We start from the raw sequence: 24136 nt of genomic DNA, 5'->3' as shown, positions 1-24136 counted from the left end.
AGGTCTCTCCTTTGCAGTTAGAGGGGATGTTAGGTAAAAAAAATACATTTAAGGGGGATTTAAATCTTTAAGTTTATAACAACACTCCAGATTCCACCATCTCTGGATTCTGCTTTGGTCATGTGATGGTACAATCATGGCAAGGGGTTCTGCATGTGATTCTGGGCTGTGTATCTATAGCACTTTGTGGTAAACAGGAGACATCGGGGTGGCAGGCAGGGATTATAAGCGGTTTACAATAAAATCAGTTAAATGCATTTTGTTTAATTCACATTACGGAAGTGCCTTATTTGCTTCTTTATTGCTATTTTGAAGGAAATTATAATGAAATGTACCCAGGTGCTGTACATTTCATGACGGGCCCCGTAGCTAGACTTGGACAGGGGCCCGGCAATGCCATTCCAACCTCCCAGCCACCCTGCTCTGCTCTAAATCTCTAGGCCCAATAGCTTCCGCACCCCTTAGTGTTAAGCTGAGTGTACCTCTCAACTATACACAATGAAGGCAGCCATTTTGTGACTTGACCCAGTTATCGGAAGAGTAGAGCCCTGCTAATCACTAGGAGATCTTAACGCCTTCAGTCATGTGACCAGCCTCGACTGAACTGACAGACTGCATTGAGCAGCTGACAAAATGGCTGCCTCCACTGGTTTTTTTGGGGGGGGAAAATGAAATATTACTAAATAACGCCATTTATTTCATTAGAAACAAATATATAATGTTTATTACACCTATTGATTTATAATGATGCTCACATTTCTGTAGTATTTTGATTAGGTTTATTTTTTTTATTTTTTTACACCCTTCAAGTATTACTTGGTTCTACTGCCCATAAAGAGGGCTGACCTGTAATCGGCTCCGAAACCCCTCAACAAAGGTGCTGGTTACTAGTGATTGGATAGGCTCCACTCAAAATGGCTGCCTCCCCCTGTGCACTTGATTCATTTTGATCTTTGGCCCACAATGCATTGCTGCTGGTTTTATTAATACAGATTTGGGTTTATAAAACAAAACACAAGCGCTTTGACCGCCCTGTTTTTTTTGTATTCGAAAGCTTTATTGATTTATTTCACAAACCTTAGTTGTTGTTTTTTTGTTTTGTTTTTTTCGGTGACACCCTTCTGACGTCATGCAAATGTCATGTCCAAACGGTTTGCGTGTTTGGAGATTGTTGTCATGTGCATAGACAAGGATTCAAGACACTGTGTAAATCCGAGGCACCCCCTAGGACAGTTACTGATATTATAGATTTGGTTCTATATATACACAAAAATCTATCTCCATAAGCAATGTGCCATTCAACAGTACTACTAAATTCTTTTTTTTATATATAACTGTTTAAATTACATCCATTTATCAATGGTAAAATGTTGAAACGAGAGTCTAACTGCCAAAATACAGCCTTACTGAATTAAGTACAATTTACAAATACGATAATTACATTTTAAAACCATCAACAATGTTACACCTAGATATAAATACTGCAGGATGGGGCAACACGAAGGTTTCTGAGGAAATTGCTCGCACAGCAGTTGACGCAACTTCCAGCAGAAATATCCCACGTTCCAAGTACAGTTCGTGTTCATTAGCTTAAAATTAAAACCTGTTTGCGGAACATTGATCCTTGGGCAGAATCATCCATTAGACATCAGCCAAGTATTTTCCTTAGAGAGAGAAAAAAAAAGACAAAAATTTGTACACTACCAAAAAACAAAAATCAGCTTTACAGAAACTAAGATATTAGATTGATGTGCTCATTATTAGAAACCTTTCTACTTGTCACATTTATAATAAAAGTAATAATTATAGGGCAATATACTCTTAATTATTCTGTTTTGTTTTTACAAATCTTCCGTAAAACACATAACAACATGAAATTCTATCCTAATTCATCTACAAACCAGCCAAAATATCCAATGGATAAATGCCCTTTGGTCAAATTTTGAAAGAAAATAGCTCTTTTGCATTTTGACCACAGAAAACTATACTGCACTGAGGAGATCAAACAAGGCAGAAACAGGCTCCCTGTAGGTGGATGTCCGGTGCCAGCACAAGCCTGGGTCATGTTCTCAACACCCAGAGGGTGAGGCATTGACTCAAAGGGCCATCATATAAACTACATTACCCAGAATTCCATGCTCATCCTGGAGTGGCTTATTTGCATGGGGAAATGGTACAATGCTTGTTTGGCTCTGCAAGTATTAACTTTGGAACAAAGCACGTCTCGGACACAGGAGTGGCATTAACCCTTTTGCTGGGTACGTGTCAGAACTGCATCTCCGGATGCCCCACCATTTCTCAACTCTTTATATTTTTTTCTCTACTTAAGCATTTATTTTTCGCTCTACATTAGCTGCCAAAAAACTTGCATTCAAATGGTGAATTTTAATAGAGAACGTTGCAGTCCTCCCCCAAATTAAGAATCCTAACTTACAATGTTCTATCCACTGAAATTAATGTCTCTTCTCCCCTTAGATTTATACATTCAAAACTCTTACCTGCAGCAAACCTCTTCTTAATAAGTGAGAACCTGTATCCTCCTCCCACCAACTCGATGTCACATCCGGACAAAGTGCTTCCTTCGCTAGTGAATTGTACCCCCAAGGGCGCTGGTTTACTTGGGCCTTCCGACAGCTGAAATCTTGCGAGCAGAGAGCCGACACCTGGTGCAGGCGAGAACACGAGATTACGGAGGGTAAGGCGAGTTCTGAAGGTGACCGTAATTGGATTTATTTCTAGCAGAAGAGTTACAGAATATAGCTACAGTTTTAAAAGTATTGGTAGGAATAGACTGGTCTGTTATTCCTGGTGTCCCAAGGGCAGAAATACATAAGTGGGAAAAGCAGGAGTAATTATCAGCAGATACATTTAGAAATTAATACCTAGGATAGATGGGCTATAATGTCATGTAGTAAAAAGTCTGAGGCAGAAAATAACCTGCCCTCGTTGGAAACAGCCATATACAGAGATCTCCATTTACCTCCATTTTCAGATTTCTGAGAAATATCAGGAATTTTCCATAATATCCTTTGTTGTTCTGCGTTCCTGAAACAGAGAAACTCAGTGATATAGATGGATGTCCATACACATATTGCAGCTTACACAAATTTTATTTTAAAAATTGTCCTTATTGTGATTACAGAATTTTACAATAAAAATATTATTTTGAACTAGGTTTTAAAATTAATTCCCTTTTTTAAAATCCAAGTTGAGGTTTGCGAAGGGCTAAACTCTCCAGCATCCGGAGTAATGAAATATTAGTACATAATGAGGGAATAATGAGATTTTAGTACAGGCATGCAAATAGTTTTTTTTTTTTTAAGTATTTGAACTGATTAATTAAAAATTATAAAATTTTACCATTCAGAAATGAATAGTACCCCGCTTTGTCGAATGTTCATATTGAGATATTATATTAAATAGCTCATTTCTGATCCCCTATTTAGAGGTTGGTGATCTGTGTTTCTCTAGTAGTCATTAATGAGGACAATTAATCTATCATTTAACCTCTGCCGTTCTTAGGAAAAATGTATAATTAATTATCAGCCCCAGCCTTTAAGGGACTCCTGTCACTAACAGGGAACCTGTGGGTCCAAGCGTCTGTGGAACAACAAGTCTCAGCATGCCTTGCCAACCTTTGGCTATGTTCCTGCAATTATTTTCTTACATGAACTGCCAGCTTACCTTACTTAACTGAAAACAAAGTTTCTCTGCACGTTATTTATATTAAACCTGAGCACACACAGAAAAATAGGAAATTATAGTAAATTTCCGCTCACCAGACAGCAGGGGGCAGCACTGCCTGCACCTTTGTTACTCCCCCATCTATAGGGATAACGAACTGGACATTGTTCAGTGCCACCAATGAGGTCATGGACTCTGGGTTATACTTGTAGTCTATTCGGAGGTCGGTGCTGGTGGGCTCACACCTCCAGTTCACAGCCAGGTTCAGAGGCGTAGACTGAAGGCCCTGGGATGATACCTGATAAAACGAGAGACAAAACACGGTTCTCCCAATGTCCTGCTCATCAGGCAGGTCCTGGGATATCTCCGTCAGTGGCTGCAGCTATTACCTGATACTTCAGCATGTCTACATTGTAATAGGTGGCCTGCGGCTTCTGCTCCGACACCTTCTTCAGATGAGTCATCAGGTTTGGCATGTTGACCCAAAACTCCTTTGCATTAGGAGCTGGCTGTGTATTGTCACTAAGGGTGTAAATGTAACAAGTAGTTTAGGGTGATCCTTGAAATAGAAGCTTAATTTGTATTAGATATGGCACAAACTCCACAAAATATTAAAATCCATACATATATAAAATCCCAATATTTATGTATCCCTATTTATCTATAGGTGCTCACCTATATACAATCTAAGTATTTATATCTCACTATCTATAGGTCCTCACCTATATACAACCTAAGTATTTATACCTCACTATCTATAGGTCCTCACCTATATACAATATAAGAATTTATGTCTCACTATCTATAGGTCCTCACCTATATACAATCTAAGTATTTATATCTCACTATAGGTCCTCACCTATATACAATATAAGTATTTATGTCTCACTATCTATAGGTCCTCACCCATATACAATCTAAGTATTTATGGCTCACTATCTATAGGTCCTTACCTATATACAATATAAGTATTTATGGCTCACTATCTATAGGTCCTCACCTATATACAATATAAGTATTTATGTCTCACTATCTATAGGTCCTCACCTATATAAAAACTAAGTATTTATGTCTCACTATCTTTAGGTCCTCACCTATATACAATCTAAGTATTTATGTCTCACTATGTTTAGGTCCTCACCTATATAAAAACCTCAGTATTTATCCCCATTTATCTATAGGTCCTCAGCTATATAAAATCTCAGTATTTACGTATCCCTATTTATCGATAGGCCCTCACCTATATAAAATCTCAGTATTTATCCCCATTTATCTATAGGCCTTCACCTATATAAAATAGCGAGTTGTACAGACTTCTAGCTACATAGACGTTCTACGTATTACATAAGACATTCACTACAATGCAGGTTTTGTGTTAGGTAGAACAATATTATATATTTGGAAGCTCCTCAATATAATCATTCTGGGAGTCAGGATTCGACAACCCAAAACTCTTTCTGCCTTCTATTCTACTAGGCTCCATCTCCTCTCACAAAAAGGTAGGTTAATATTCTATATCACTGCAGCTATAGTAGCAGTATCCAGACGTTGGAGGTGAAGTGTAGTTTGATCACCATAGAACAGGTTAGACAAGTTTGTGTGCTTAGGTAGGCTCAGGTCGTGACTGTCTCTCGGCCTGATCAATGAACGATTATAGACTCTTATCAAATTGGGCAGATCTAGAAATATGACCAAAATTGCTGGATCCAATGTTACCTGTTGGATGGTGGATGAAACACTGGACGATTTGGTCACTGACAGAAAGGATTTTCTGACATGGAAAATCAATTACAATCTGATTGGAATTTGATCATCTAAATCTGGCTACACATGTGGGTAGTCCAATTGGACATCTGTCTGTACAGTGGTCAGGCTAAAAGTCTGGATCACATGTGGCACCATTAATGTGGTCAACCAATTACTGCACGTGCACAGGGATCACCAACCAATTGGATTTTTTTTGGGGAAAGAAAGATATCTGGGCAGATGTTAATTATTCTCAGCCATCTTTAATGAATGACTGAGGCCGACACACAGCGATTTTGGGCTTATTTGTTCAAAATGGGCTGATGAAGTCACCATGTATGTGGCCAGGTTCAAAGCATCCCCCAAACACATCCTAATTATTGACCAATTTAGTCAATAACAATACATTGGTGCATAACTGGTTCTGGAGTCTCAAGAAAGGAATTGAGTGTTCATCGCCACATAGGTCAATCTGGAGGACTGTTGTATACTGACCAGCAGAGGAGCTGTGGATTTGGCAGAACGTGTTCTAACCGGCTGTAATTTGTAATGCGGAACGTTAGAGCAGCTGGTGCCGGGTTGCTGGAGAAGTGCCGAGTGATTCCAGCTGGGAATGATAAGACCATTTCTCCGGTGACCTTCACTATACACCTGAAAAACACACGAGTCCTGGTTTCTTCACAGTGTATAAGAGTAAAAGATGCGTATTTCACTATACTATGTATGGACCAAATTAACATTTATTTTTCCTCACTCTGTCTACAAACAGATATTATGTTCCACATGGTCAATGGTATGATAAACATACTAAACGAGCCAGGTCCCCGGGCTTGGATAACATTACCGGAGCCTCGGTACACAGGTCTGGATAACATTACTGGAGCCTCGGTCCCCAGGCCTGGATAACAGTCCTGGAGCCTCGGTCCCCAGGCCTGGATAACAGTCCTGGAGCCTCGGTCCCCAGGCCTGGATAACATTACCGGAGCCTCGGTCCGCAGGTCTGGATAACATTACCGGAGCCTCGGTCCCCAGGTCTGAATAACATTACCGGAGCCTCGGTCCCCAGGTTTGGATAACATTACCGGAGCCTCGGTCCCCAGGTCTGGATAACATTACCGGAGCCTCGGTCCCTAGGCTTGGATAACATTACCGGAGCCTCGGTACACAGGTCTGGATAACATTACTGGAGCCTCGGTCCCCAGGCCTGGATAACAGTCCTGGAGCCTCGGTCCCCAGGCCTGGATAACAGTCCTGGAGCCTCGGTCCCCAGGCCTGGATAACATTACCGGAGCCTCGGTCCGCAGGTCTGGATAACATTACTGGAGCCTCGGTCCCCAGGTCTGAATAACATTACCGGAGCCTCGGTCCCCAGGTTTGGATAACATTACCGGAGCCTCGGTCCCCAGGTCTGGATAACATTACCGGAGCCTCGGTCCCTAGGCTTGGATAACATTACCGGAGCCTCGGTCCCCAGGCTTGGATAACATTACCGGAGCCTCGGTCCCCAGGTTTGGATAACATTACCGGAGCCTCGGTCCCCAGGTTTGGATAACATTACCGGAGCCTCGGTCCCTAGGCTTGGATAACATTACCGGAGCCTCGGTCCCCAGGTCTGGATAACATTACCGGAGCCTCGGTCCGCAGGTCTGGATAACATTACCGGAGCCTCGGTCCGCAGGTCTGGATAACATTACCGGAGCGTCGGTCCCTAGGCTTGGATAACATTACCGGAGCCTCGGTCCCCAGGTTTGGATAACATTACCGGAGCCTCGGTCCCCAGGTTTGGATAACATTACCGGAGCCTCGGTCCGCAGGTCTGGATAACATTACCGGAGCCTCGGTCCGCAGGTCTGGATAACATTACCGGAGCCTCAGTCCCCAGGCCTGGATAACATTACCGGAGCCTCGGTCCGCAGGTCTGGATAACATTACCGGAGCCTCGGTCCCCAGGCTTGGATAACATTACCGGAGCCTCGGTCCCCGGGCCTGGATAACATTACCGGAGCCTCGGTCCCCAGGCCTGGATAACATTACCGGAGCCTCGGTCCCTAGGCTTGGATAACATTACCGGAGCCTCGGTCCGCAGGTCTGGATAACATTACCGGAGCCTCGGTCCCCAGGCTTGGATAACATTACCGGAGCCTCGGTCCCCGGGCCTGGATAACATTACCGGAGCCTCGGTCCCCAGGCCTGGATAACATTACCGGAGCCTCGGTCCCCAGGTCTGGATAACATTACCGGAGCCTCGGTCCTCGGGCCTGGATAACATTACCGGAGCCTCGGTCCCCGGGCCTGGATAACATTACCGGAGCCTCGGTCCCCAGGCCTGGATAACATTACCGGAGCCTCGGTCCCCGGGCTTGGATAACATTACCGGAGCCTCGGTCCCCAGGTCTGGATAACATTACCGGAGCCTCGGTCCCCAGGTCTGGATAACATTACCGGAGCCTCGGTCCCCAGGTCTGGATAACATCACTTGAACCTATAGGCACAGAATATTTGGAACCCTAAGCTCCATCCTGTCTGCACATTCCTGCATCCTCTTTGGTTCTGACAAAACACTATATATTATTATTTATCGTTAACATTCAACCAATCCCAAGTTAAATTAACAGTTAATTTACCATTGCCCCACAGTAAGTCATGTTGGTTGTTTTATTCTTACTCCCTCAGTTAATTTAATTTGCTGATAAATACACCCACAGTGCCAGGTGTCTCTGCCTCTTCCACCCCTAGGTCCAGGCCTATTTCTGACCCATTCGTCTGTATTTACTCAATAAACAAGTCCACCTCAGTGGACCGACAGCGTCACCTCACATACACAACTAGTTTATATTGGTCTGTACGATAAATATGTTACAACTTTATGAAACAATAGAACCACAATATTTACAAATAATGAACACTCAACCCATTTTTATTTCAATGAAATCAATGGGCATTCCTGGGCCATGATTGGATGTGAGCATCACATGACTGCCTCAATTCCAATCACGTGACGCTGTCTTTGGCCAGCAACGCCCTTTAGAAAACACATGTTAGCACAAAGGACATTTACGTAACGGGACATTTCTAAAAAACCTCAAAAAGAAAAAGAAAACCCTGTAAACCAAAACAACCGATCAGATTATGTGATTTTTCTAGCGCAGTATAGAAAATGAAACCAAGCAGCTGATTGGTTGCTCCTTTGGCCAGTTTTCATGAATGTTTCCCATTACGTTTTTTCAAGGCATGGAAACTTTTATATCTACAGATATATCTGTCTTGACTTGTATCTTAGCCGTTGATGAGAATACCATAGTTCTATCTGTATTAGATGAAAACTGTGACAACCCCGGATAAAGGCTGTACTATCGCTTCCACATCTTGTCGACTCGGACATTGATACACTACTTTGTCCTTTTGACCCGAATGAAAAGAGGAAAACGTGAAAGGTTTTGTTACTCGTTTGACAGACACATCAGTCATACGATCCACCTATCAGATCGGGTAATCTTACACAGGTACTTACTTATTGGGATCGGCCCCTTTGAAGTAAGCGTTGACCGTCTCGGTGAAGGCAGCTGCCACAGGTAAGGTGTCCTGCGCCCCCATGGTCAGGGGGCTCGGCCCTCGGGAAGATCCTGCAAGACAAGGGGCAGCTGATCTCTTGTTATGGGTGTAAGATCCTCAAGTTGTAAACCAGAAACACAACACACACGTTACACTCAGACCCCTCTACGCTACAAAGGAGAACAATCGTCAAAACTCAACGGGTGGGCAGGCAACAGAAACTAAGGTACTGTAACCCATAGCAACCAAGACTATTCTAGCATAGTTCAGAAATGAAAGAAAATGCCTGATTAGTGGCTGTACTTTATTTACCTCTAGAGCAGTTTTTCTAAATGTCCCCCAATATGTTTTGTAATATTAGATACTTCTACTTATTCCACTAGATTTAAATTACATTTAGTGTTCTGTTCCGCTAGCTTCATTTAACCCTTCTGTGGCCAATAGCAAATTGTTCTCCATATTTATAACAAAAGCACTAGACTGACAAGCGAGGCATGGATAGTGATCATTAGCTCCAAGCTACAATTGCATGACAGTTTCCCTTAGCGTTAGACATATATATGATGCTGGGAGTTGAGGTCTGATTGGAGCCATTACCGGTCTCTCTACAGGATGGTTTGGAGCTTTCTGTATGTGTGTTTGTGGTATCAAAGCATTAACACAGAATTCAACTGTGCCACATCGCTAGGAAGCCACAGATGACTCATATGAGATAAATGTGGCATAAAAACTACACACAAAAAAAGATTTTCAGCCAAACGCTTTGGTGCTGTCAGGCCTTCACCAAAACTATAATACAATACAAAACCAGGTGTAAACATCAAACAATCTGTGTACATAGGATGGAACAGACACAAAATCTTTGCCCGTCATCAGAACAGCCCGATGAAGACATCACAGAGTGTCGAATTTATATTTATAATGTATTACTATTTCTATATCTTTGATGACAGTCTATGACAGCCGGTACAATGTCTGTAATTATGCGTAGGGTAACCCTGAGATACTCCAAACCCGAGCCTCTTAGAGGCCATGTATTGTAATATGAATTGGTGCAAATACTAAATGTGTTCTGTCTTCTCTGCAGCAGCATCTGTTCACAGACCCATAACGCCTTGCTAGTCGTGCACCCCTTAACCGAAAGGTTCAGCTGGCTCCTGATATATATAATTATTAGTCCACTTCCCAGAAAAATCTTCATAGTAAATTCAGAGCTCACACTCCTATTTCACAAAAAACGGAATATCCAGAGTTCACACAAACACTACAAGAGGCTGCTTAGTGCTGTCTGATAGACACACGTACGATGGAAGTCTGCCCAAGTACTTATCTTTGTAATGGACATTGCATTCGTATTTCCTGTCATCAATTTTTTTGCTTAGCTTTATACTTATCGCAAACATTCTAGACCGCATTATTTCTAACGGTGCTTGTTTAAAACATCTTACCATTTTTATTAAAAAAACAAATATACATATATTTATTTATATTTAATGCTCCAGGGAGAGAGCATTAAAAAGCAAGTAATGCCATGAACTCATATCAAAGGCTGTGTATTACGAAGCTAAATAGTTATCATGAAACATCTGCAATGTTTACACCTAACTAAATGTATCCATCGTTCTCTCTCGCTCACTCCCCGCAGCAAGAGGCCAGGTTAAGTGGGAGGGGCTTCTCTAGCTAAGCAGGCAGAGTGTGAATAACAGCTTTTGAGTCTTGATTAGCAGAAATGCACTATGTGGATTGGTTGATTCATACATAAGGACAGGGCCAGTGACACAGTGACCCAAATGACTGCACCCTCAGCTTTCTGACATGTATCAGATCCTAACAGGACACAGTCCTAAAAAAGTTGAAGTTTTACTTTTTAAAAGAGGTGCAGTGGAATGTCAGGGTAACACTGAACAATGTGTTTTACCTTCACTGTTCATATAAAAAATTAATGGTAGTCTATATCCAGCTCACATTATGTAGTATGCTCTCTTCTCCAGACTGCACAGCAGGATTACTATGAGCTAGAGAAGAAGCTCTGCATGCACTGTGCTCTCTCCTGGGCCAGCAGGATTACTATGAGGCAGAGAGGAAGCTGCATTGTGCAGTCTGATAGCGTGGCCAGGGTCGGACTGGCCCGCTGGGAGACTGGTCTATCCTCCGGTAGGCCCCGACCCTGATCGCTCTCCTCTTCGTTGCTGGGGGGAGCGAGTAACTGAGGGCAAAAAAACAAAAAAAAAACAAACAAAAAAAACCTTGTGTGTCTGCGGCGCTGGCTCCGATCGCACTGAATGCTGGGCGTGACGTCATCATGCCTGGCATTCAGTGAGGAGCGCTGCAGACAGAAGAGAAGAAAGAATCAGTTAGAAAGGTAAGTGAGGGAATGGAAGAAAGAAGAAAGAAGGGAGCATGATGGCAGAGTGAAGGGGGAGCATGATGGCAGAGTGAAGGGGGAGCATGAAGGCAGAGTGAAGGGGAAGCATAAAGGCAGAGTGAAGGGGAAGCATGAAGGCAGAGTGAAGGGGAAGCATGAAGGCAGAGTGAAGGGGAAGCATGAAGGCAGAGTGAAGGGGAAGCATGGAGGCAGAGTGAAGGGGGAGCATGAAGGCAGAGTGAAGGGGGAGCATGAAGGCAGAGTGAAGGGGGAGCATGAAGGCAGAGTGAAGGGGGAGCATGAAGGCAGAGTGAAGGGGGAGCATGAAGGCAGAGTGAAGGGGGAGCATGAAGGCAGAGTGAAGGGGGAGCATGAAGGCAGAGTGAAGGGGGAGCATGATGGCAGAGTGAAGGGGGAGCATGATGGCAGAGTGAAGGGGGAGCATGATGGCAGAGTGAAGGGGGAGCATGATGGCAGAGTGAAGGGGGATCATGAAGGCAGAGTGAAGGGGGAGCATGAAGGCAGAGTGAAGGGGGAGCATGAAGGCAGAGTGAAGGGGGAGCATGAAGGCAGAGTGAAGGGGGAGCATGATGGCAGAGTGAAGGGGGAGCATGATGGCAGAGTGAAGGGGGAGCATGATGGCAGAGTGAAGGGGGAGCATGATGGCAGAGTGAAGGGGGAGCATGATGGCAGAGTGAAGGGGGATCATGAAGGCAGAGTGAAGGGGGAGCATGATGGCAGAGTGAAGGGGGAGCATGATGGCAGAGTGAAGGGGGAGCATGATGGCAGAGTGAAGGGGGAGCATGATGGCAGAGTGAAGGGGGAGCATGATGGCAGAGTGAAGGAGGAGCATGATGGCAGAGTGAAGGGGGAGCATGATGGCAGAGTGAAGGGGGAGCATGATGGCAGAGTGAAGGGGGAGCATGAAGGCAGAGTGAAGGGGGAGCATGATGGCAGAGTGAAGGGGGAGCATGATGGCAGAGTGAAGGGGGAGCATGAAGGCAGAGTGAAGGGGGAGCATGAAGGCAGAGTGAAGGGGGAGCATGATGGCAGAGTGAAGGGAGAGCATGATGGCAGAGTGAAGGGGGAGCATGATGGCAGAGTGAAGGGGGAGCATGAAGGGGGAGCATGATGGCAGAGTGAAGGGGGAGCATGATGGCAGAGTGAAGGGCGAGCATGATGGCAGAGTGAAGGGCTGAGCATGAAGGCAGAGTGAAGGGGGAGTGTGAAGGCAGAGTGAAGGGGGAGCATGAAGGCAGTGAAGGGGGGCCAGGAGAAGGGGGGAACAAAAGCAACATTACACTGGGTGATGAAGGGGGGGCAAAAGCAGCATGGAGGGCGCAGTGTGATCATAAGGAGGCCCAGCAAGGTGATTAAGGGGCACAGTAATGTGTGTGTGATGGCAAAGCAGGCTTGTGGAAATGTAATGTGTGTGTGGTAGGTGATGGCTAAATAATGGCTGCTATTTTCTTTGTAGGGTGAAGGTGGGACAATTTAATTTAAGATGGGGTGGTTTGGGGGCTATTAATTGAATGTGGGGCTGAGTTTGAGGAGCATGAGGTCTATTTATTAAATGTGAATATGAATTATTTAATGGCAGTAACGGTTGCGGGAAATAGGTGTATTTATTATACGTATTATACATAAATGCGATTAATTTATTGTAGGGGCTGTCTGGAGGGAGGAAAATAGGTTTATTAAATGGGAATACTATAACTTTAATGTTGGGGCTGGAGGAAGGCCTAAGTATTAATTGTTGGTCCTATTGATTTAATGCCAGGGCTGGTTGGAATTTTCTAAATGTACCCATTATTTTTTCCAAATAGGGCCCTCAACATTCCAGGATCCAGACAAGCCGCAACTAAAGAAACCAGCAGCCACAGGTGGTGAAAGTGACAAGATAAGGTAGGACAATCTGTCAAATGATCTGAGTCTAGTGCAGGCTTGGCTAACCTGTGGCACTCCAGGTGTTGTGAAACTACAAATCCCAGCATACCCTTCCAGCAATAAGCTGCTATATATTGGCAAAGCATGCTGGGGCTTGTAGTTTCACAACACCTGGAGTGCCACAGGTTAGCCAAGTCTGGTCTAGTGGGACAATCCCGATTTATGGTGACTGTTCTGCCCAATCTAAGGGGCAGGTCAGACTGTGTACTCTTTATATACACACTGGATTCTTTATATACTACACAATGGTGCTAGCTATCCTTCATGGGCTGACCACTCCCCCTCTAGTGTCTAGTCTCGCCTCTATGATGGCTGGCCACACCCCCTCTGGTGGGCCCCTAGCGTTGCAGTCCCCCGGTGGGCCCTTCATGCCCCAGTCCGACACTGAGCGTGGCTGTCGGTGTACAGAGCTCACTACCAGGCTTCCTCTGTACCTCACAGCTCTCCTGCTCTGCTACTCCTGATACATACTCCGCTTGTGAACTTTGTTGACTCCTTTGATGTAAGTCTTCTCTTAACTATGCTGTATATATTCGAATAGACCTAATAATCTACTACCATACCTCCACCAAAGAAATCAGCACCAACTGGTTATAATCCTTTAACATTTCTAGAATCAATCCCAATGGATTAAATGATTTGCAAATCATTATTATCAGGTGCCTTATGGATGAAATGTAGGATTTAATCGTATTAGCTTCTAGGCAGCATTACGTAGCATTCTATAGTAAAGAGTAGTCAGGAGAGCTCTTTACTACGGAGAGCAGGCTGACTGCACTGTTGTAATGACTACAAATAGCTACATGCATGGCCATTTATTTGGCACCACAGTTTTCAGATAAATTGGCAGATCTGGTCGCTCTACAGACATGTCAACAAGTGGATCTTGTCATTAGCCAATGTTACCTGTTGGCTAATGACAACATCAGAGCAACAGCACGGTGACTGGCAGGTATAGTTTTTTACCCTGGTCAATCAATTCCAGTTGGATTTTGAGAATTTAAAATTGGACAAAGCAATTGTTTAAATTGCTTTGTCCAATTTTCTAATTTTTTTTCTGCATAACTTAGAAAATTAGAAGTGGAAATCTGTAGTACTAACCAGGAGGACACTGAAAGCCTGGAAAACTTCATTGTAAATTCACTTGATAAAAACTTGGAAGGATTCTCTTGCTTACAAGCAGTTCAGGACCATTTTAAACAAGCAGGCAAGAACCTAAGACATAAGTCCATTACTCTTTTGCAAACCACAATGGGTAAAAGCAGCAAAGCTGGTCACCGATATCCAATTTGGACACATAGCTGGGCGCAGCCGATTCAGCAATCGGACACAATTCCAGCAAGACTGTGACCAGTTTGTGCGGTCAAGTGCACAATATAGACAAAAACAGTCTGAACTTCAACAGGCAGAAATGAATAAAAAATATTTTGTTTCATTCCCCTTTAAGCTCTTACAAGCAGCCACAAAATATGATGTATTAAAAGATGTGTTTGGGATGATTCGGCACCGGAGTCTATTTACAGACTGTAGAACATGACTTTGTGTGTGTCTGTTCTGTGTCACTTCAATAATTATAATCTCATCCACAGAATCTGGGAACATTGTGTACAGAACTGGCCGTTCAGCTGAGCTAGCCAGGCCCATGACCAGAGTGAAAATCATTCAACACCCTCTTACCAGTAGCGCTATCTGGTGGAGCCGCATAATGACAAAATGCAAATATGATGGAATTTACAGTTCTTACATTCTAGGAGATACATATGGCATGCTAGAGTAAGAAAAGATCATTCCTTACCAGTATAGATCACGTAGCTATACTGGACAACAGTAGATGTGTCATCGGATGCAATACCTTTCAATGAACACACAGATACAATGGTTTATATTTAAATTTGACTATCCTTTGTATGAGATATACACATAGGTGGCTGTTCTGCTTGAAATGCCTTAAAGTGTATCGATCACCTACACACAGTGGAGGCAGCCATCTTGAGAGCGCTGTTTATCAGTTTACTGGGAACCAATGATATCACTGAGGCACTTTGTGAAGCACACAGTGGAGGCAGATATTTTGTGGACCTATATCTAAAAAAAAAGGCACCCTGCCAATTTAATAGGAACCAGAATGATAGTCTGCAATTCTCTTCATTGGCAAAAGAAGAGAAGAAGATAGACGCAACACTGGATAAATGGTGCACAGGAACAGTCTACATTATTCTATTAACCGGCCTAACATCTAAATGAAAAAGTATGATTAAAATATAACTTTTATTAATCAAACCGTTTAAAAATTATATATTAAATGCAGCGAAATATATGTGTACCGGTGAAAAAATAAACTTGATTTAAAATACTGGCAATTACTCACGATCTGTTTATTAATCACAAGTGGGTAGATACCAACTATAATTATATATTACGATAGGATGTAAAACCAGCTATGGTTAGAATCAATATATTATGTTACTTGGTCCAGACAAAACTTAAAACAGCGAAACGCGCGTCGGCGTTGCGGTCTTTGACTGATCTAAAATATACTACACCCAACTAGATACTTAACAATGTACTTGTACTAAACTGTTAGGATCGTATTATACTGCCCAAACCGAGTCAGATTTGAGCTAGGGAGCTTACAATCCACCCCCGTCACCTTTATGAACTATTAGACTGCCGGCTATATGAATGCAATGGTCATAAGCAGCAGTTAATCATGGAGATTGTTAATGTAGGGGTAATTGAATTAATTTTAATGTAAGAAACCATTCCAAGGTGTTTAGTGCTGAATAATCTAACAGCTCAATATATGATCCAACGTCTCCTTACCAAGTAAAATAATATATTGATTCTAACTATAGCTGGTTTTACATCCTATCGTAATACATAATTATAGTTGGTATCTACCCACTTGTGATTAATAAAAGATATCGTGAGTTATAGCCAGTATTTTTAATCACATTTATTTTTTCACTGGTTTACATATATTTTGCTGCTTTTAATATAACCTATTAAAACTGTTTGATTAATAAAAGATATATTTTAATGATACTTTTGCATTTAGATATTAGGCCAGTTAATAGAATAATGTAGACTGTTCCTGTGCACCATTTATCCAGTGTTCCGTCTATCTTCTTTTGCCAATGTTGTAAACTGGTTTGTGGCACCTTCACCTGAAAACAAAGAAGATACATTTTAAATAAACAATAATTTTCGATATGTTCCAAATATGATACAATATTGAAATTAGAAGTGTGAACAGTATTAAATTGTAACTAGTGCAACAAAGTATTTGTGAATCTAATTCTCTTCACTGCTCAGACCACAATATGTCTGCCTTCACTATGTGTACGTAACATGTACACTTTAATTATACAGACAGCTGGCCAAAAATAATAAGTCAACCTATCTATACTACCCTAACACAAAATAAAATATTTTAGTCCTATCCCAAATTCTAAAACAAAGGGTTGTTTAATGAACACCTCCACACAAAAACGACACTTGCTTACCTCCTATGGTTCATTCACAGCCACTCTCCTCTTCCCACTTGGCCTGTTTAGAACATGCTGAGTGGGTGTCAAGGCCCCTCCCACATAAAACTTCCCATTTAGGCAAGTGGATACATCGCAAGTGGGACAACTGCACGACTTGTGTCAAAATGGCCAAATTAAAAAAGGAGAGTGGAGTGAGTGTGGATAGAGGTGAATGCAGCAAACAGAGTGTGGTTTTATTGTCTCTCATCTGACATCACCCAAAACTATTTTGTACTTTTGCATGGGGTCATCGTTTAATAACATGGGACAAGGGACATATGTGCAGCTACAGCAAGCAGTCACATCAACTCTTATTAATCTGGTGCAAGAACAAAGCAAGCGCCTGATTGGTCGCAATGGGTTACAGCACATGTATGATCTACCATGTTATTAAATGATCATGTTCAGGCATACATGTATATATTGTATGTATTCCATTGCACAAAACCGGAAGGCAATGGGAAAGCACCATACAACAAATCTGAGGTTCGTGCTGTAACCAGCGATGGGAGTACCCTTTCCATCTAGTAAGTAGAAGACACATATAACTACCACCTTACAGGAGAAAAAAATGAACGTTCTATGAGCTACCACAGGAACATGTAATGAGTATGAGATTACACTCTGCATTATTAAACATGTGCTAACATGCTCTGAGAACTCTATGTTGGCTGCTAAAGAAACATATATTTTTTAAAACTTATGTTACCCTAACTTAAACATCACATGTGGGGTATTAACCCTTTAATGACTGGATGTCTTAAGTACCTCCGGTCACCAGGCCCATTGTCATATTCTTGTGATGTGTTGGCTTCACCGGGAATACCTGTTGCATTTTCTTTTTACCCTCTTGCTCCAAACAGCGAATGGGGGGGGCTGTTACTAGGGAAGGGTGTGCCTCTAGGGGCCCGCTCAACACCGGTAACATGATTTAGTAAATCATTTATATTAGAGGGGTTTTGAGGCAGTTGGGGTTTTCTTTTGAGAGCATATCAGAATAAGTATATTTTATTGTAATATACAAGGAAACATAAGTAAAAATAGAGAATTCCATCAAAGGTTACTTTCACAAAGATCATTTTATTTTTACGCAAATGTCAGTTTAATTTTTTTAACCAGGTGAGATCTTCAGCAGTTGGTCTCCCCTACTGCTAGCACCTACAGACCCAATGTAACATGGATCTTATAGTAACTTGTTGCTATTAGATCCAGTTTGCATGGATCTATTAGGACAGGCTGACAGTGAAGACCTGATTCAGACCAGACTAACAGAGAGCAGATGTCCCAGTGACATCACATGATTTCCCGTACTGATGTGGAAGCTCAGTGCTCTCCATATTAGATCCACATCAGTGGTGGAAGCAGGGGCAGGTCCCATAGTGGGCTACCATGGACTGGGTCACCTGCATTTTTTTCCCTTTAAAATGTTCCTAATTGGCTGCTGAGTCGAGCCTTGCCCCCCAGGCTAAAATTTGACAGCCCTCCCCTGGATGGATGTGGGGGAAGGGGGAGGGTATTCGGTGGTGATATGCCATACAGCCTTCATTGTAAAATTATCACATCCCAGTCACTTACATTCCCATTGCATTTTCCATAAGGTCACTTCTAATTTTTCACTTCGACCACTGATGTACATTAGGGGGTAAATGTATCAAGCTGAGAGTTTTCCGGCGGGTTTGAAAAACCAATCAGATTCTAGCTATCATTTATGTAGTACATTCTACAAAATGATAGCTAGAATCTGGTTGGTTGCTATAGGCAACATCTCCACTTTTCAAACACGCCGGAAAACTCTCAGCTTCATTTACCCCTAGGTTTAGAGATCAATGGGTCGGGAACTGAATGAAATGGTTCCTGGAACCAAGACTGATCCCCAAGTTATCATTGACAGCCCACACTTTGGGTAGCGTGGCAGACATTTTTAATGGCCATTCATAAAGAGCCATTAGTAGATGGCTAAATAAGTGATGGTCTTACACCTACTGAATCTGTGCAATATGCAGCAGACATTAACAGAATACCAAAAAATTGCAGTAGGAGGGTGGGGTTTCCTTATCTTGTATAACTCTGGGACAGAAACTTGTGCGATTGTCTTGCAGTCTCCCAGTTAACAGAAGTGATTGGAACAAACTGTGTATTGATGAATTTCTACATAGTGGAAAAAGTTTGGGTTGGAGTCGAAAGGACGGGAACGGATCTCTGATTGGCACGTTTATTGTGTCTTCAGAGGACCAAGACAAGAGAAGTCTTTATAGTAAAACCTAGCATATAGCTTGGGGTTCACATAATGTCCAGATCTTACAAAGTAATAACGAACTTTGCTGGATCTGAATGTGTATGTGTGTGGGGTTGGGCTACAGCTATCTACCAAATTCAATTTGACATTTTAACAAAATTGTCAGAAAGTCAGGATAAATCTGAACAATGTATGCTTCATACTAAAAAATTGTGGTTTTAATTGTCACTTAAATAATTTTTAAGCAGCATGGTGGCTCAGTGGTTACCACTTCTGCCTCACAGCACTGGGGTCATAAATCCGATTCCTGACCATGGCCAGATTATCTGTGTGGAGTATGGTAGGTTAATTGACTGCTGAGAAAATTAGCCCTAGTCTGTGTGTGTGTGTGTGTGTGTGTGTGTGTGTTAGGTAGTTTAGACTGTAAGCTTTATTGGTACAGGGACTGATGTGAATGGTAAATATTCTCTGTACATGGCTGCGGAATTGGTGGCACTATATGAATAAATGGTAATGATGATGATGATGGTTCATCTCTGAAAATAAATGTACCTATATTACGCACACACATATAGCGAGCGCAGTAAGCCCAGAAATGGGTGTCTTTCCACCAAGCTGATACAATGAAATTAATTTTACAAGTTGTTGTGCTTTGGTAAAATGTCAGCTGCATCCTGTGGACATGTAATTTATTCATTTACAGAGTCAGGCTTTTTGTGTTATCATTATGTATAATTCAATGTTTTTCCAAGAACAAATGACATCTAAGAGATGGCGTCTGCAAGATCACAACACGCGAGCTTAGCAGCACAGAGAGAACGCAGCATGGGGTACGATATGATTCATCACAACCCTGAGATGTCGCAGTGCAACAATGTAACAACTCTCAGCAGCCAAATATCTCACAGAGGGACCACGAACTGCTCTTATCTCTGAGGATTGGCTAATATGGAGGACAGGACTGTGCTTTTCAGTAAACAGACCAGAAATTGTTTTATGGTAATTTAATTCCATTTAAATTCTTTGGGCCATTTAGCCTTTAGCATCCCCTTATTATCCCAGTAGAATTATAGAGTTGATTGTATTGGATACTAATTTACGGCAATATCCACTCACAATGCCTAGGGAATCTTCAACTGTAAGATGCCCACGTACGAAATGTCTTATTTTTTATTTTTAACCAGGATGCATACATCCTATTAGATGAGATCTTACAATCATCGCTACATGTGTGGCAAGTAAAAGGTCAAAAAGATCACTAAATAGGATCATCCAAGTTTAAAACTTTTGATGGCATGGAAGCAGACCGTAGCTAATGGAATAGGACAGGCATCTCAAATTTCCAGTAGAGCCTCAATTGCATGAGTCTATCGTTTGCACCCACCCAAATCCCAGAGTCCCTTGAGAATATTTACTATGTAGACTATGAATCATTCAATGTTAAAGGGGAACTGAATCTGAACCAATGAGTGATGTTTGTTAACGGCTAGTTATGGTAATTAGCTCTGTCAAGGTGTGTGCGACCAGTCTAGACACGCTAATAAAAGTGCCTCAGTTTATCCCATATGCGCCATACAATAAGAGAGACTGTGAGTCTTTAGTCTGTAACATTAGGACTTGGCTAATGACAGATTGGAGCGTTGCTGGATTGGAGAGGGTTTCAGGTTATACCTGTCGCCTACACACAGCGGAGGCAGCCATATTGTGGCCAGCCTACCGGTTCTCTAAGTGACACCAATGAGGCATGAGGTACTCAGTGCTTCATGTCTCAATCATGGTCACCAATGTCCAATGTATTGATAGGCTGCATTCAAGGGTGAAACTATAGTTATAGCGGACCAGGCAACTGCTATAGCTCCTGGGGATGAGGGGCCTTACTAAGTACCTCTAAGAGCCCCATCAGTACAGCTGTAGATTCATGTATCCAGACAGTAATAGGATGCAGCAGATAACAATGATACAGGGATTGTATGTACAGCTTAGATACCTGTGCCAAATTGTCATAAATGCAATGTTATTAGGTATTGCACATATAGGAGACATGTGGTAATGGAACGGAGGGTTTCTAATTAGCCTCACACGGATCTCTGATCACTGGACAAGAGCCCACTGTCCCGCTAAAAACGTCCACTACATCCCGATACAGCCTGGCTAGGCCTCATATCACTTGTGGGTCAATGGGCATTAACACTATGGGCCTGATTCATTAAAGACCGTAAATCCCGATAGGTGTCATATAAAGGGTGAAATCGCTCAGTTCATGCCCAGAAATTAACCATACGCCAGAGAACGCAGCAACGTCCAATTCATAATTGAGCACAAAGGACCCTTAGTACAGCCTACAATTTCACAGTCAGAACCAGGAGCGGACTGAGCATATCCACATGGCCAATGTACAGTGAGGGCCGTCCCAAACTGGAGCCTACGCAGCAGCGTCTGATTCATGCTCTGGGCATCTCTCAGGTACGTGATTTTGCACCAGCTAGAGGTCGGGTGTAAGTGCTGATTACTAGTGATGACGGCTGTGTATACAGCTAGAACATGTGTGTGCAGTAATAATGTATTTTATGTACAGTAGACATTAATAACATCCTAATAAATGTATTTTATTCTCCCCATGTTTTGTCATTAATGATATATATTATTAACAGGTGACATCAGCAGAGTTCTTTTGTGACTTTATATTCCACATATGTATTGGACGTATCCTGCAGTGTATTGTCTGTTAGAGCAGTGTGGACCTAAACCTGTATTCAAAACAGATATATCTTTAGCTCCGCTCCTTGCTGAATACAGACGTGCAGATGCCTAATTTACGTGTGTTTTTAAAATAAAATGCACAATACGTTTGCTTTGCGTGGTTTAATGAATCAGACCCTGTGTCCTGCTTTGTAACATCTGTCACTCTGTGAGTCCCTCATGATTCTACATTATTTATCTACTGACAGCAAAGACTTTGTCTATAATCCATGAATGAAGGAAGATTACACCAGCTATTCAGCGATATCGAGTATACCTCAATTTATATGGTGCAAACTCTGGTCAGCGGAATGAATGTTTTCCACGCCTTGAGCTGAGAACAGAGAATGTGTATAACTGTACACCCGACTCCTACAGCAACTCCACTCTTCCTACTAACTGCGTTATTACATCACCTTTATCTATCCTGTATTACTTGTGGTATACGCCAATAGCCGTATTTATAAGTGAGAGGATTAATGTGCTGTTCATATAGAACGCTTTAGTTTTTAAACCATATACCATACAATTAATGAACTGCTTGTGTATATTATTTGATCATTGATTTGTTAAATATGGACACATATAATGTGTGTGTATGTACGTACGTACGTACGTACGTACGTATATATATATATATATATATATATATATATATATATATATATATATATATATATATATATATATATATTAGTTTTTGTTCTATGAAATTTATTTCTATTGTTTAGTTATCAAGAAATTACTTTACGGACTTGTTCAGAAAAGCATTTTCTGTCCGTGAATGGTTTATATCGCTCAGGATGATGAAGGATTGTCTGAGTGTTTCTAAGCCAAGCTCTCTAGTGCCCATGCAGAATGGAAAGTATGCTATGAATATTGCAATGCCGTATGCATGTAGCTGTTCTTATGAGGGTGGCTGCAAATCAGAGAATTACATGGAATGATCGTTGCAGTGAGTATGCTCCGCTTGTATGGTGTTAGCAAGACTCACAAGTCACAACAGACTATAAACGGACATAAACCTTCCTTGTGAACATGCAATAATGCTCTAGAATCAGCAACCTTCAATTCAGCATATGACGTGATCATACGCATTTGTATAGGAGGACATTTCAATATAAATTGATCATCTCACTATTCCAGAAAAAAATAATCTTTGGATGTTCCCATGTAACAGATTCAACAAACAGGCAAACTTATCCTGATGTATGCAAATATATTCAGGAATTTTCTTTAGTACTAAATATTTCCTGAGAAAGAGGTGATGCTTTAACAAATATTTGTTTAAGAACAAGCACTTTAGGCACTAATCCCTTGCCCAGCGCCCATTCGACACAATCACCCAAAAGACATGTATATTCATCAAAGCTGAACTAGCAAAAATAATCATACCCCATTTTACTCAATGAATTGCACACGTGTCTAGATGAGGCGGGTCTACTAGCAATGCTCACTATTCAGCACATACAGCGGTATTTTCACACGTAGCACAGCACAACTCAGATGTCACAATGCATTTTTTTCAAGAGGTACAAAGGAGCTTATATTTGACTCGTAGGCAATGACCGATGAGCCTGCAAATCTTAAACAACATCCTTCTATCCTCAATCTTTTCATCCAACCTCTACAGTGTCCCAGCAGAACATGTATATTGGAATCTGAGCCGATAACAAGGGCATCTGTTTATTTCTAGTGGATGACATCGGACACAAAATTTCCCAGTATGCGTTGCCAGCGGAAGGGACTATTTATCAGTCAATTCATTCAGATGAGTGGGGACTGTCATACTGAGTTCTTCGCCACTATAAAGCATACATATTATCCAGAGAACAATTATCAAATGGCCGAAGGCTCTCAGGACCTTTAGGAATCATACTTCACCTACAGCTGGAGGCCCTCAGATTGTCGGCTTCTGTGATAGGCCATAACATTTTATAAAATAAAAGTATACTTCACTTAGTTTCCTAATTCGCTGTTCCCATCAGTTACGTATTATGTTTTATTTTAAGTAAACAGCTACATCAGTCCTGGCCAATCTTTGGCTCTCAGGTGTTGTGAAACTACAAGTCCCAGCATGCCTGGCCAGCTATCGTCTGACTATCTGCTGGCAGAGCATGCTGGGGTTTGTAGTTCACAACACCTGGGGTGCCACAGGTTGGTTGGGCTTGACCTACTTAATGTGGAGGCAGCTCTTCTGTGGATGGAATATATACAGGAGAATACGGCCAATCAGTTCACTAGAAGCCAGTGACATCACGGAGATACATCATGACCAAACCTAGTACAGTGATAGGCTCTCACCTCTTGTCTGGTTGTTAATGACCAGTCTTTTTT

General features: G+C 42.1%; 1 protein-coding gene across 19 annotated transcripts in view; it reads right to left on the bottom strand.

The window, feature by feature from the left end:
* Positions 1-778: 778 nt before the first annotated feature.
* The window catches only part of SGIP1 (SH3GL interacting endocytic adaptor 1), an 82747-nt gene continuing 59389 nt past the window's right edge, over positions 779-24136 (bottom strand). For 10 of the 19 annotated variants that reach the window (XM_075181847.1, XM_075181852.1, XM_075181851.1 and 7 more), the window contains 7 exons: positions 8942-9053; positions 5926-6081; positions 4074-4206; positions 3780-3982; positions 2981-3045; positions 2499-2663; positions 779-1664 (listed from right to left, as the gene is read on the bottom strand). In XM_075181847.1, the coding sequence (XP_075037948.1) occupies positions 1642-1664; positions 2499-2663; positions 2981-3045; positions 3780-3982; positions 4074-4206; positions 5926-6081; positions 8942-9053 (857 nt within the window). In that variant the 3' untranslated portion in view covers positions 779-1641. Of the gene's footprint in view, positions 1665-2498; positions 2664-2980; positions 3046-3779; positions 3983-4073; positions 4207-5925; positions 6082-8941; positions 9072-15089; positions 15147-24136 lie in introns of all 19 variants that reach the window. The other 9 variants (XM_075181841.1, XM_075181848.1, XM_075181845.1 and 6 more) reach the window with 2 other exon arrangements.

Source organism: Mixophyes fleayi, chromosome 8, assembly GCF_038048845.1.
Source record: "Mixophyes fleayi isolate aMixFle1 chromosome 8, aMixFle1.hap1, whole genome shotgun sequence".
NCBI classification, from domain to species: Eukaryota; Metazoa; Chordata; class Amphibia; order Anura; family Limnodynastidae; genus Mixophyes; species Mixophyes fleayi.
This window is presented reverse-complemented; position numbering and strand designations above follow the sequence as displayed.